The 15,049-nt window shown below is 40.7% G+C and overlaps 1 protein-coding gene across 3 annotated transcripts in view; it reads left to right on the plus strand.

The window, feature by feature from the left end:
• Positions 1-14,832, plus strand: part of Uap1 (UDP-N-acetylglucosamine pyrophosphorylase 1) — a 35,941-nt gene extending 21,109 nt beyond the window's left edge. Inside the window, exons 6-11 of one of the 3 annotated variants that reach the window (XM_048452856.3) lie at positions 3,919-4,112; positions 4,610-4,750; positions 5,642-5,830; positions 6,852-6,902; positions 12,449-12,515; positions 14,253-14,832. In XM_048452856.3, coding sequence (XP_048308813.1) covers positions 3,919-4,112; positions 4,610-4,750; positions 5,642-5,830; positions 6,852-6,902; positions 12,449-12,515; positions 14,253-14,345 — 735 coding nt within the window. In that variant the 3' untranslated portion in view covers positions 14,346-14,832. The remainder of the gene's footprint in view (positions 1-3,918; positions 4,113-4,609; positions 4,751-5,641; positions 5,831-6,851; positions 6,903-12,448; positions 12,516-14,252) is intronic. The other 2 variants (XM_085687718.2, XM_085687719.2) reach the window with 2 other exon arrangements.
• Positions 14,833-15,049: the final 217 nt, after the last annotated feature.

The raw sequence follows: 15,049 nt of genomic DNA on the forward strand, positions 1-15,049 counted from the left end.
ATCCGAGGTGATCTCCTTAGCCCATTTGATCCAAGACATTGTCAGTCTTTGTTCAGACACTTTCTAAGTCCCAGATTAAGGGTCTTCAGTGGTGTCTGCAGAAGCAGGGCTAGAAATCCATGTTTCCCAACCCCTACGCTCACTTCCATTCCGCAAGCCCATGTGGAGAGTAGCCTGTGTTTCCTGGCAGCTTAGGAACCGCAGACTGGTGTGCTGACTTTGTGAGTGTTCACACAGAGATGGGAATGTCACTTGTTAGCTGTGGCTGTGGCCAGAGTCCAGCTGTGTCTTCTATACACTCACCACTTGTTCAGGTCTGTCATCTAAGACTATAATCATTTAGGGAATGGAAAAGAATTCAGAAGGAGTGAAGCTAAGACTAGACTGACACAGCTCTAATGGTTTTAGAAATGCTAGCAAATACTGCTTTTCCTTGCTTTGTTGTTTGAGATCTAAGGTCACCTCTGATTTCCAGGTGCAGGGATTACAGATATATGCCACTTGGCTAGCCTTTTTTTTTTTTAATAAATAAGACAATTAAGGTATTAAAATATGTTTTGACATTTTCTTTTTGTTATGTTTTTGCTATTTAAATAGTTTTTAATTTTAAATATATTTTGATCATATTTCTCCTCTTTCTCTCAAGTCCTTCCAGAACCTTTCCTCCCCACACACCCAACTTTAAGTTCTTTCTTTAAAAAAGTACAACAAAATCTCCAAAACCAAGAAAATAAAATAAAATACCACTCAAAAAGAATACAAACAAAAAACCTATCGGCCTGTAACCAAATAAAAGCCTCCCCCCCCCCAAAAAAAAGCCCCTGTGAAATCCATTATATGTTGGTCAACTACTCCTGAGCCTGAGTATTAACCCTGGAGTAGTTGGTATACCCAGTGTCACTCCATTGGAGAAAGCTGACTTTCCCTCTCCTACCAGGTATAAATGACAGTTCAGTTGTTAACCTTTACCCTAGGGGCTAGGTCTTCATTCTTTCATCCATCCATCTGTCCATCCATCCATCCATTCACTCATTCATTATTTTATGCATATAACAAAATATAATAGGACAAAAACTGTCACATTGAAGTTGGAAATGACAAACCCACAGAAGGAAAAGAACCCAAAAGAAGACACAGGAATCAGAGACCCACTTGTTTGCACACTCAGGAATCCTGTAAAAACACTAAGCTGGAAGCCATAACATATTGAGGACCCATGCCCGCTGCCTCAGTCTCTCTGACTCTGACACTCCTCCTACCTCCTCTTCCACAGGGTTGCTTGAGCTATGAGGGGAAGAATTTGATAGAGGCATCTCATTTATGGCTGAGTGTTCAAAGGTCTGCCTGTGGGTCATTTTGTTCATCTGCTACAGGAGAAAGCCTCTCTGATGTCTGAGCAAGACACTGATCTATGAGTATAGCAGGATCTCATTAGGAGTCACTTTATCACTGCATTCTTCTTCTTCTTCTTCTTCTTCTTCTTCTTCTTCTTCTTCTTCTTCTTCTTCTTCTTCTTCTTCTTCTCTCTCTCTCTCTCTCTCTCTCTCTCTCTCTCTCTCTCTCTCGTGTAGCATTTGGTATTACCCTAGGTCCTTGCACTATCTAATCTCAGGTTCTTGGTCTCCCCAGCATTGTCGATTATGGGTTCCATCTTGTGGATTGGTCCTTAAGTCAAATCAGTTATTGGTTGGTTACTCCCAAAAGCTCTGTGCCACCATTGCCCTAGCATATGGTAGTAAATTTATTTATAGTACTTTGTAGCTTCTTTCTTTACCTTGATGCATTAAATATTCTTTTATGGAGTGGCAAACATGAAGACTGAGGTAGTTTATAAAAAAGCACAAATACAAAAAGATGGGAACCGTTATTAGTGGATGCCATTTTGTGAGGTGATTACAGTAATTAATTAGTTAATTAATTGCAGTAATTAGTCTTAATTAATTAATCTTAGACTCTTGCTTTTCAGAAAATTATAAACAATTCTTCAGCTCTCTTAATTTTTATTTTATTTTTATTTTTTTAGAGACAGGGTTTCTCTGTGTAACAGCCCTAGCTCTCCTGGAACTAGCTCTTGTAAACCAGGCTGGCCTCGAATTCACAGAAATCTGACTGCCTCTGCCTCCTGAGTGCTGGGAATAAAGGTATACGCCACCACTGCCTGGCCAGCTCTTCTTAGTTTTTATAAATTAAATAGAAGTTTTCTGTATAGTACAGCTGTCTTTCAATATGATGCAGTTGGCAAACAGTTTTGTAATTTAGAATTTTATACTAATAATGTGAACAATGTAAAAGAATATGATTATTTTTATCTCTCATGGCTGATTGGATATGAGGGTGCATCGTGGTGACTGGAAAATAAACCTTACACGCACTTAAAAACTGTGGAAATTCTCCGCCTAGTAAGGCATCTGTTGTAGAGTGTGGGGAGTGAGGGTGGCGAGAGGTTGATTGACAAGAATTACAGACAGCCTTGATTCACTACAGCAGACAGTTGACTACACAGGTGCTTCTGTGTGCAGGGCCCTCTCGGTGCAGCCAGACTCTGCCCCTGCCTCTAATTGCTGTGTAAATAAGGTCCTCAATGGTGACTTTAGTTCCTTGCCGGAGAACAGGACTGGTCTTGTGTATTTTAAGAAGTCAGTAGCTGAAGTAGAGGCTTAAGCTTACTGGTAATATTTTATAATAGACTTAGGGTAGACTTTTCAGACTGGGACAGGTTTTTAAAACCTCTGCTGGCAAACGGTAGTGGTGCTGCATGTCTTTAATCCCAGCACTCTAGAGGCAGAGGCAGGCAGATCTCTGTGAGTCCTAGGCCAGCCTGGTCTACAAAGTGAGTTCCAAGACAGCAAGGACTGATACACAGAGAAACCCTGTCTTGAAAAACAAAACAAAGCAAAACAAAACAAACAACTCACTCTGCTACACACTACATTACAAAACAAGGCCGTCAAATATTTTTCTTACTTGATTCTTGTATGGGCTCTTGATCACCTCATCTGAACATTTAATTATAACTAATTATCACTTTGCAGTCCCTCTGCCTCAGCTTCTATTACAGCGGTATAATCCACCACAAGTCAGTTTGGAATTTTGATTTTATGTTAGTGCAGCGTGGAGTTGGTCCATAGTTTCCTTCCAGGTATGTGTTTGGGTCCTGTTGGGATCTAGGGTAGTAATAGGTCAGGCTCATCTGAGGGATTTTGAGAATTGCATGTTCTTATCTTTGCCCTTGGATTTGGTAGATACCTCCTCATTTCCTCTGTCAGCTTAGAGCCAAATGAGCAAATCACTGGTTTTCATATAATGCAAAGGTCTAGACTCTTGTACTTCAAGTGAAGTCCAGCACAAAGTGGGTAAGTATGGGTTGAGTCTTCAGACTGGAGTTGGTGGGAGCCAGGTTTCCACCTGTTTTCACCTCCTAGTTTCTATCCAGGTTTCTGAAAAATAAGGAAAAGACTTAATTGTTGCCTGAAAATTCAAGAAACAGAATTCAAATGAAGTAATCTGGGCAGTTTAAAGTGAGAGAGAACACTTTCCCTGCTTTTTTTGTGGTCGGATTCCCATAGAAATTAATTTATTTTCCAAGTACTTAAGTGTGGTTAAGGATAAGTTAAGTTAGAAATGCAAGGTACTTGGGGAAGTCAGTTCTTCATCTAGTTATTCCCCGTCCTGGTTTCCTCTGAGCCGGATGTAGGTAGTGGTGCTTCTGCTCTGGTAAGTAGGAAGGACACAGTGCCCCTGATTTCTGGTTGGAAAGAAGTCTGTCAAAGATAGTTAATTTTTTTTTAAAGCTTGGGCTTTCTCTTGGGTTGTATTTAAATGCATAAGTAAAATGTAAAGTTAGCTTTTTCATGTGCATGTCTCCCAAAGAACCTTCAGTTAATTTTTCCTTTGCTTTTGCCTTTCCTTAATGGGCAGGTGGTAGAGAAAACAAACCCTACAGAGCCAGTTGGAGTGGTTTGCCGAGTGGACGGAGTCTACCAGGTGGTAGAGTACAGTGAGATTTCTCTGGCAACAGCTCAGAAGCGGAGCTCGGATGGACGCCTGCTATTCAACGCAGGGAATATTGCCAACCATTTCTTCACTGTCCCGTTCCTGAAAGACGTTGTCAAGTAAGAACAGAATAGGGACCCTCAACTTTTCCTTTTTAATTGTTGTTAGAGACTGAACCTTTGGGGAGGTCAGCAGAAACCCCAAGTCCTGCTCCATAGAACTCATTTTCTTCTTGAGGATCAATGTTCTCAGAGAGAAAACGCCTCACTTGTGACTGCTCCTCCCCAACTGTTTCAGGTGCTGGGTGTGGGCTGTTCCCTGTGCGTGATCCTCCTGCCTCCAAGGGAGCCTCCTGCCTCCCAAGTGCTAGGACTGGGGCTGGATGTGCACTGCCATGGCTAGCTTTGCTTTTTTTATTTAATGTAAAAATCATTTGAATATAACTGGGAAATCCAGTTATATGGTTTTAACATATGAACTGAAACTTAATAAATGTTCTTCACTCTGAAAACCTCAGGGTTCCTTATTGATACACTTGTGTCTGAGTATTTTCAGATTTTTTTTTCTCTTTTAAATTGGAAACTGATTATATCTTTTTCTTCCTTTTATTTCTCAGTGTTTATGAACCTCAGTTGCAGCACCATGTGGCTCAAAAGAAGATTCCATATGTGGATTCCCAGGGGCACATAATTAAGCCAGACAAGCCAAATGGAATAAAGATGGAAAAATTTGTCTTTGACATCTTCCAGTTTGCAAAGTACGCTTTGAATAGCACTATAAGACCAAATATGCCTTGAAATGCCGCTTTTTACTGTTAGCTAAGAAGCTATGCTCAGGAACCCCCCGAGAGTATCTATTTCCTCCAGACGTCTTGATCACAAATGCATAGTCTAAATTCATTATCACTCTCCAATCTAACGCCACTGTCCGGGTGTGCTGTGGTCTGAGTTGCCGGGAAGCACAATATTAACAATAATCAACTATACTATCTTAAGTCTGTTGCAAAGTTGTTAAAGCTGTTTGTTTTTTACTCAGAGATAAAAGAGGGTAATATAAATAGTTGACTAATTTTGTTCAACAAAGTCCACCTATAAGTGTGTGTTCAATGAACTCTTTAGACTAGATAAAGATCACATTGCATAATGAGGTATATGGTTCAGAATTTGGCCAATATGAAAATGCAGAAACAGTTGTATAAGGTCGTTCTTACACAACCATTGCCTTCCTTTCCTTTCCCTTTTTACTCTGCTGTTTGCGGACAGGGTTCATGTAGGCCAGGCTACTAGCCAGGGTGTGCTTGAACTCCAGGTCTTTGTGTCTCTGCCTCCTGAATGTTGGGGTTATGAGTGAGCCTGCTCTGCTTCCACATGCTTTACTAAGGCCTTTTTCATCTGCCTCAAATACATATTAATGTGATCTTTGTACGTTACATTTTTTTTTGCTGTCTCATGTAAAATGAGTGTTGTGGAAAGGAGTTTCCGTTCTGCAATGGAAAAGAAAGGCTTCATTCTCTTTTTATTAGTGATGAGCACTGTTTGCGATCGCTAACCTAGTCACTGAATCCCAAAGACCTTGGAATGCGGGGAGGAGTCAGGCTGTGTGGGTAGTTTGATTTCCTATGAATGAAGTCTCTGTGGCTCCACTCTAGGAAGTTTGTGGTGTATGAAGTATTACGGGAAGATGAGTTCTCTCCGCTCAAGAATGCAGACAGTCAGAATGGGAAGGACAACCCGACCACTGCAAGGCATGCTTTGATGTCCCTTCATCATTGCTGGGTCCTCAATGCTGGGGGACATTTCATAGATGAAAATGGCTCTCGCCTCCCAGCAATTCCCCGGTAAGTTACTGTCTTTGCTTTTGTATGTGTGTACTGCTTTGAACTTCTTTCTCTTCTGCCTGATGTAGCCCTAGATCTTTTCTTGTTTATTTATTTCTAAAATATCATTGTATGGGTAGTTACTGACGAAAAGTGACCACCGCTTTGCCCCTTTATGAAGGGAAGGTCAGCTTCACTTCTCCTTAAGAGGAAGCTCTTGGAGAGCTCTCAGTATCTTGTCTGTTTTGAAGCATCCTCATTGTATCAGTGAAATAATTTCCACTAAATAATGGTCAGACAATAGTATTTTTGTATGTCACGTGACTGATGCTGGGTCACAGAAGTTGTTTCTGCTGCCCTGTCTATTTTTAGACCCACCAAAAACTTTCTCAACTACAGGCTGTCTGCAGCATTCTCTTAGTGTGGCACTAGAGAAGGTTCCATGAAGGGAAGTAAATGCCAGTAATGTTCAGTGTTACACAAGCTTCAGAAATGTTGTGGGTTTCAGAGGCTAGGAAAAAAGGCACTTGGAGCTTTTCTAATTTCATGTAAAGCATTTTTAATCTAAATCCTTTATCTTACAATAGAACTCATTGGCACCTATAATATCCCCTTATAAATCTTTTGTGTTTTTGTATTTAGGTGAGTTATCTTCCTATTTAATTTTTTTTTCTTAAGAGGTAAAATCCTTGCTGCATGCACCATAAGTGTTAGAAAGCCTCAAACATTGGGCCACTGGGCAATGGAGTACACTGTCCTCTTACAGATTCTACTAGAGGGAATGGTACTGGTTGTGTCTTAGTCAAGGCCACTCACAGCAGGTTCTGCCTTGTTAATAAGCTTGCTCTGTGACATGTCACATTATTCTCATCCTCGTCTTTGATTATTGAGTTTGGTTTTTTAATTTAATTTTTTGACTGTTTATAGTGCCAAATTTATGATTTACCATAAGGGCATGGCATTTGGTTAAGTGTATTTTGCACCTCCATTTCATTGTTATTATTTGTTTCCATTCCCATTAATGCTTTTTATTCCTACATAGCAGTGCTACAAATGGAAAGGCTGAGACCATCACAGCTGATGTCAATCACAAGTAAATATACCAGCCTGCCTGCAGTGCATGGTGATGGGGCTGTGCTTCTCTCCATACTAACTGGCATCGTAGTTTAGTGTTCTGTCTTTTGGGGTTCTGGAGGGGGAGGGGGGATGATTGAAGCTCTGGTGTGGGCACGCTGCTTTCCTGGTGGCTGGTATCTATCTGGAGAACACTAACTCAGAATCGGTGCATGCAGGAAGTGGGGAGCATGCTTTACTAAAGAATCTGAGCGTGGGTATTTGAGCCCATAGTGACATGTTTACAGGTGTTGGGATCCAAGACAGGTGACAGGCAGGGCGAACAAAGTTGGAGCCCAGTAGCATAAGCTGGATGAAAATAGCACTGTGCAATTAATTTTTCTGAATTGAATATATACACTTTCAATATGGAGGGTGACTGTCCTGACGTTCAACAGTTTCTAATATGGAAGAGACCTCTTCCATTTTATTTTATTTGCACACGTTTTTCTTTGTTATTGTTTTGAGAACGGGTCTTGATTTATAGCCAAGGCTGGCCTAGAAGTTCTCTCTGCCTTCAAGTGGTGGGATTATGGCCACATACCGATATGTGGCTTGGGTCACTGTGCTTTCATCATTGTGAGTTATTTTGATTCTAAGTCATATATCTCTTTTCATTATCAGCAGTCCATTTTATAGCTTAGTATATATAACCTCTCTCATCTGGTTACTAAAAAGATACTTTGTTTTTGTATTATTTTTGACATTATCTTTGGAGCTAAAAGGTCAGCTGGTATTTTTACTGCCCTTTAACTAGATTTAGAGGCTGGAGAAATGGCTCAGTGGTTAAGAACACTGGTTGTTCTTACAAAGAACCCAGGTTCAATTCTCAGTAGTACAGAACTCTCTGTAACTACAGACATATATGTAGACAAACTACCTATACATATAAAGTACATACTAAAAAAAAAATAAATGTTTAAAAAGTTACTAGATTTGGTTTGAATTTTAAGATTTTCAGATAGTTGTAGAACAACGTCCAGGGCAAAGAATCTGGAGGTGGAAGCAGAGCCACTGGCTGGGAAGCAGAGCCACTCTTGAGGACACCTCCCATGCACGCGCCTCTTGTTGTGCTGCTCATTTCCCGGGGACAAGGCTCTGGGCACTGTGCCTCTGTGACCCTGTAGACAAGAAAGGGAGCTCATCTTGTACATCTGTCTAGTTTCTTCTGGGAGCCATAGATGATTGTCGCCGCTTACACCATGGGAGTTGGGGCACAGAGCCCTTTATCATGTTCTGCCACATCCTCTATTTTAAATATGTAAACAAACTACTTTCATAATTTAGGAAATATAGCTTTGCTCTGAGTTTCCTTATTGAACCATAGTGTTACCTTAAAACTGAAACAGTTTTGCCTGGTGGTGGTGATGGCACATACCATTAATCCCAGCACTTGGAAGGCAGAGGCAGGCAGATCTCTGTGAGTTTGAGGCCAGCCTGGTCTACAAGAGCTAGTTCCAGGGCTGTTACACAGAGCAACCCTGTCTTAAAGAACCACACCACACCACACCACACCACACCACACCACACCACACCACACCAAACCAGTTTTTTAATGATGTAGGTAAAAGCAACATTATTATCTTATTTGGATTTTTTTTAAAAAGTGTTTCTTCCCATTGCCTTTTTATTGTAGAATAATCAACCCAAATGACATCATGGGCTCATAAGAAATTCCTACTAAAAAATCTTTAGTACGAAAGATGCCTACAGAGAGTTGAAAAAGATTTATTTGAAAATGATATGTAAAAGGCCGTCAAGATGGCGGAGTGGGTAAAGGCACTTGCCACTAAGTCTTATGTCCTAAGTTTGTTCTTGGAACACATATAAAGGATTCCACAAAGTTGTTGTCCTCTGACCACCACATATGCACTGTGGGAAGCCTGCCCATGCACATGTACACACATAGAGGTGCACACACACAACCCTATAATAGATACAAAAGTTAAGAAAAGAATGAGATATTAAAAGGAAATACTTCATGAGAGAGAAGAAACAGCTTGGAGAGACTAGGAAGAAAAGAAGCAGGGATGTGGAGCTGACAGAAGGGATGTTTTTACTTTTCATTTTAACTTACTATTAGCTACTGAGAGGTTGCTTGGTGAGGGAATTAGGGACCAGTTTGTTATTGGACCGCTTCATCTATAAGCTGGGAGTCTACGTTTGGTGATGACCACTTCTGTCTTTCCTCCTTCTGGGCTTCCAAACTTGCCTATTGAAGTCCAATTTCTTTCATCCCATTTGGATGCAAGGGCTACCACTGCAGGTCTAGAACAGAAGTTATATATTCAGACCCGTTATGTATTTGTTTCTTGGGTTCAATCCACGTTCTCATCGTAACTGAATACTTCAGGGAATGAAATGGAACTGGCTCTATGCCTCTTATCAGTGTGATAGGCCTGCATTTCCCCACTTGGTTAGTATGGCTGAGCTTCCCCAGAGGGTCAGAGCTAGTCCTCTTGTCATAAGACTATGACACATATGTGGGGGGGCCTGTGTCTCCTTTTTAGACTGTTGTTTACCTTTAGAGTTGGTTTAGTCATATGTCCAGCAAGCTCAATTTGCAGCTGCTATCAGTCTCGTAGGTTCTGAAGTGTCATACGTAGGAGAAATAGTCATTTCTGACAGTCTATTGGAATTCATGGCCCATATCCATAGAAATATAGAGATGTTATCAGCAGTATGAGATTATGATCTGACCATGTAGCATAAGTCATCCTTAGTCTTGGAGATGGAATTGCTAGATATCTAATCCATTTAGTTTATCAATGAACAGCAGCAATCGCTCTGAAATGAGTAAAGATGGCAAGAGGATGTTGAGGCCTGGGCTAAACTGTTGAGGATAGGTATGATCAGACAGACCATAGTTGGATTAACTTGGATTAATCTGTTATTCTATAACACCTCACTAGGTGTGGAAGTAGCAGGATTCAGGGCATTGGAACAGTCATAGAGTGCCTGAGGTATATATACTCAGTTGACCTACCTGGAGAAAGACTGACTGGCCTCTCTGATTTTATTGATGTTTCCACAGTTTAAGAATTCATTCTTGGAAGAGCAGAGATCTGTAGCTTGAGGTACAGAGAGGCAGGGTTTTGCATGTGCTGTCTCCTGTTGGCTGACTGTTTTCTGTTTTAGAGAGAAGCTCTTGCCATACTGCCCTTGTTGGCCTCCAACTCTCAGTTATCTACTTCCCTGGGCTTCTTCAAATGCTGGGATTACAAGCATGTTCCATATGGCTTCCTTCCTCCGTCCCTCTCTCCCCCACTCCCTCCTTCCTCTTTTTTTCAAAACTCTTTTTTAAAAATTATTTTATTGCCGGGCAGTGGTGGTGCAAGCTTTTAATCCCAGCACTTGGGGGAGACAGAGGCAGGTGGATCTTTGTGAGTTCAAGGCCAGACTGGTCTACAGAGGGTGTTTCAGGACAGACTCCAAAGCTACAAAGAAACTCTGTATCAAAAAATAAAAAAAAGTTTTTATCTTTTTAAAATTAAAATATACTTGCATATTTTCTTCTTCCCTTTCCTCTCTTCAGCCCCTTCCCCATACCCGATACCTATTTGATTTCTCTCAAAATCATGACTCTTGTTAATATATGTATGTAAATAATCTAAATCTAAATACAACCTGCTGTCCCAGTCTGTTTGGTGTCTCCTGTATGTATATGGTTTCAGGGCCAACCACTTGGTATTGGTAAGCAATTTGAGGACTATCCCTGGGGAAGACTTCTCCAGCTCTCAGCATTCCTTTGTTGTGGGTAGTTCCTGGTCTAGGGGTGGAGCCAGGTGAGATTTCTCCCCTTCGGGCTAGCGTGGTGTAGTTCTTCAGCTCGTGTTTAGGCAGCCATGTTGTTGAGGTATCACGTGTGAAGCTTCCCTGTCATTTCTAGGAGACAATCTCACAGCACTTTTCCTGTTTGTCTGGCTCTTAGTCTTTCTGCCCCATCTTCCGAGGTGTTCCTTTGTATTGGAGCTCTATTGTAGATGTATTAAGTGCGGCAGGACACCCTACCATCTCTTCTCTTATTTTGGAGTTGTGCCCTGTGGTGCTTTCCTTCTGTTGCACAGAGAGGGTTCTTTGGTGAGGGTGTGAGCTGTACTTAGCTGTGAGCACAAGGGTAGATGTTTAGAATATAGTTAGGAATTGTGGTAGTTGAGAAAATGGTGGTGGTTGGTTCTCCTCTAAGTTCTATGTCCTCACTAGCCCTGTGTTAGGTGGTGTTTGACTGAATTTCCAGTACCAGGTGTAATTTACCCGTTAAACAGACGATCAGGTGAGTTAGAGAACTGCTGATTACCACTGTCGCATCCTTCTGTGGTCCAGACTGGCCTTGACCTTGCTGGATCTCCTTCCTCCACCTCCTGAGTGCTGGGATTGCAAACGTGCACCATGCTTGATTTAGGCAGTGCTAGGGATTGAACCCAGAGCCTCATGCATGGTAAGCAAGCAGTCTACCAGCTGAGCTACATTCTGAACCTACTGTTGGCACAGCTCTCCAAGGACTGACTATAAGGAAAACACTCTTGACTTACGTTAGATTATCTAGGAATTCAGAATTCCAAATGTCTGCAGATACCAGACTGAAAACTGACCAATGATGACTTTGTCCTTGACTTTGCCTTGACACTTTCTGCTTGGTACTTTTTTTTTTTTTAAACTTTATTTAACTTTATTTCATGCGCATTGGTATAATGATGTCAGATTCTCTTCAACTGGAGCTACAGACAGCTGCGAGCTGCCATGTGGGTGCTGGGAATTGAACCCGGGTCCTCTGGGGGAGCAGTCAGTGCTCTTAACCACTGAGCCATCTCTCCAGCCCCCTCTGTTTGGTACTTTAAAAGGGATTTTTGGTAACACAGGTATTTTTAGACATATCAATAAATTAACTGAGCTAATACAGGAGACTTAGATTGTATAAGAAAATCTTGTCCTGGAAAGCCATGGAACAAGGAATGAAATGTTTTCTAACTGTGCTGTCCAATTTGGTTGTCATTACCTACTTGTGGCTCCTGAGCGCTTGAAATGGGATTATTATGACTGAGAAACAGAAGTTTGAAATTCTCACTAATTTGAATATTTTAATTTTAAGTAGCTCTGTGGCCACTGTGTGGACTCTGCAACTCTAGAGTGTTTGTTAGCATTAGGATCTAACTTGCAAATTTGCTTTGTGACAAAATAAATGTAAAGGGCTCAAGAGACTAGCAGTGCGCCTGGCACTTAGATATGTCTATCAGCAGTCGACTTTCTTACGAGCTTTCTGAAACTGGAAATGATATTGTGTAAGAGGGTCGTATATAAAGAGCTGGAAGTAATTATAGGTACTTGGTCAAGTATTTTGTATCTGACCATGAGAATGTGTTAACCTTAAGGGAATGTAGTGGAGACTATGATCCAGGGCGGGCTCCATTCTTTAACAAGAATTTTGTTACTTGCAAGCTTCTCAGAGGAAAGCTATGGTCTTATTTTCATACTAGCAAGTAACATGGGAAGTAGAATCTTTAACATGTATGTGTATTTTTTTCTTAGCTTGAAAGATGCCAACGATGTGCCAATCCAGTGTGAAATCTCTCCTCTCATCTCCTATGCTGGAGAAGTAAGTTGGCTTCGCTTTCCCTTCTGTTCTTTTACGAAGTACTGTGTTTTTCCAAATAGCTAAATGTTCAGCAAGAAGTATTTGAAGAGGTCTGTATGTTAATTAGCTTATGTGGATCATGCCACGACACATGCTAGTACCCTGTGAATATGTATTATTACCAGTTTTAAAAAAAAACTTACAAAAGCAGGGATCTAGTGTTGCCCTAGGTTTCAGTAGAGTAGTTTCAGATAATTCAGTGTTTTTCTGAGGACTCCTCCAGGGAGGGAGCAGGAGGACCTGTGTCTGTTCTGAATGTTTGGTAACTTCTGCTGTGTCTTCCATCTTTATCAGTGGTCTCTACCTGTGGGTCATGACCCCTTTGGGGGTCACATATCACATATGTTGCAGATCAGATGCTTACATTACTATTCATAACACCAAAATTACAGTTATGAAGTAGCGACAGAATAATTTTATGGTTGGGGGTCCCTATAACATGAGTAACTAAGAGGATCACAGCCGTAGGAAGGTTGAGAACCACTGATCTATACCATAAATTAACTACTTACCATTAACAGTAACATATACTATCTTTTACCTGCCCATTAGTGCCTATGTAAGCTTTTAAAAATAAAGTGTTTTATAATCACCTGGCTGCTTTTTTAATGCAGTCTAAGTCTCCTTGCCCCTAGATACCTATCTGCTTTTAAATACACTTAGCACTGCTACCTTACTGACCTGTGGGGTTGAAGTTCCCTCTTGTTCTGGTTGCATAAATTTCCTGGAGTTTCTTATAGCCAGCCATCTTGCTTAGAAAAGATGTTTTTACTGTTATGTTACATGTTAGTAACTGTTTTTACTTATGATTGTGGGATGAATGATTAACATCTTAGTAAATGTAGAAATTGCATTATAATCACTTGGAAAGTATGTGCTAGGCTCTGGGTTTCAGCCATACTAGTGAAACAAACAAACAAACAAACAAATAAAACAAAACAATATAAACCAAAAATAAAGAAATTTGAATAAATTTTTTTGGGTATTTTCATTATGCTTCCATAAATCAGGTATTATATCTAGTCTATAAAGTATGTGAAGTGGATTTCTAATTTTTTTCTTTCCAACCAACTTTTGGGATTTATGCTTTAACTCTTTAGTGCACCCACCAGGCCAGTGCTGTGAGGCAAAGACCAATTGTAGCAGGCTTTCTTCTGGGCCACCAACCAGCTCTCAAGTCATGACATGGAGACTTATTACTAGTTATCAATGCTCAGCCTTAGCTTATGCTTGTCCCACTAACTCTTATAACTTTATTTAATCTGTTTCTCTTCATCTATGTTTTGCCTCAGTACTTTTAACCCTTCTTTCAGTATGTCCTACTCTTACTGCTTCCTCAGTGTCTGACTGGCCTGAGCATCTCCCTCTTCCTCCCTCCCTTGTTCTCTTCTCCCTCTCTTTTAGATTCCTCCTCCTACTTATCCTCTCTCCTCCTACTTATTTTCTCTGCCTTCCAGCCCCCCCCCATCCCTCTGTTGCCTTGCTATTGGCTGTTCAGCTTTTTATTAGACCAATCAGGTGCCTTAGGCAGGCAAGGTGAAACAGCAACACATCTTTATATAACAAATGCAACATACCTTTAAATAGTTAAAGCAATATTCCGCAACATAAACAAATGCAACACATATTTACATAGATAAAGCAATATTCTGCAGCACCTGCTACTGTTCTAACTATGCTTCTTTTCAATTCTTTTAGGGGCTAGAAGGTTATGTGGCAGATAAAGAGTTTCATGCACCTTTAATCATCGATGAGAATGGAGTTCATGAGCTGGTGAAAAATGGCATATGAATCCTAAGTGAGCTCCATCATATGGGGAACCTTTATTGTTAATAGACCAACTGTGAACCTGCAGGACCTCCCTCTCCTGGAAGGCTGAAGTTTGGACATTCATAGTTTCATTTTGCTTGCTGGTATCTGGTAAACAATACAAACTTCCCAGACCCAGCTGTCTGGACTTCAGACAGCGTTGTCATGATTCTCAACTCATTGAAGGTCTTATTTATACGTTGTGACTCTATAAGCTGTTAATTTCTCCCAAGCCAAGGCTGACATTGGCCATCCAGGAAGCTTCCTCAGCTTGACTCTATTTCGGGTGTTGAGCATGACTTCACTTGAAGCAGGAAGCTTTTGTTTGAAGTTGTACATAGTGATAATAAGTCATTGTACATTTCAAAAGGTTTCTATGGTACTAAAATTTTGTTTTATTTTATCAGACATTAAAGTTTTTTAAGAAAATAACTGGACAACAAAATAAAATTATCTTCTTGTCTCTGGAGAGTTATTTGTGCCTTGAAATTTCTATTAGCAAAATACAAAACTTGGCTGAACTTTGGAGATAATGCATAAATACAAACAGATTCAGAAACAGCTTTGCTCAACAGGTGGACTGTGGACTCTGTCTTCTGTCACCTTATAGTTTCTCTCTATAAAGATGTTCGTTGCCCCACCCACTGCAAAGAGCACATGGCCATGTCAGGAGACCTTTTTGGTAC

Source organism: Myodes glareolus, chromosome 5 (genome assembly GCF_982192425.1).
Source record: "Myodes glareolus chromosome 5, mMyoGla1.1, whole genome shotgun sequence".
NCBI classification, from domain to species: Eukaryota; Metazoa; Chordata; class Mammalia; order Rodentia; family Cricetidae; genus Myodes; species Myodes glareolus.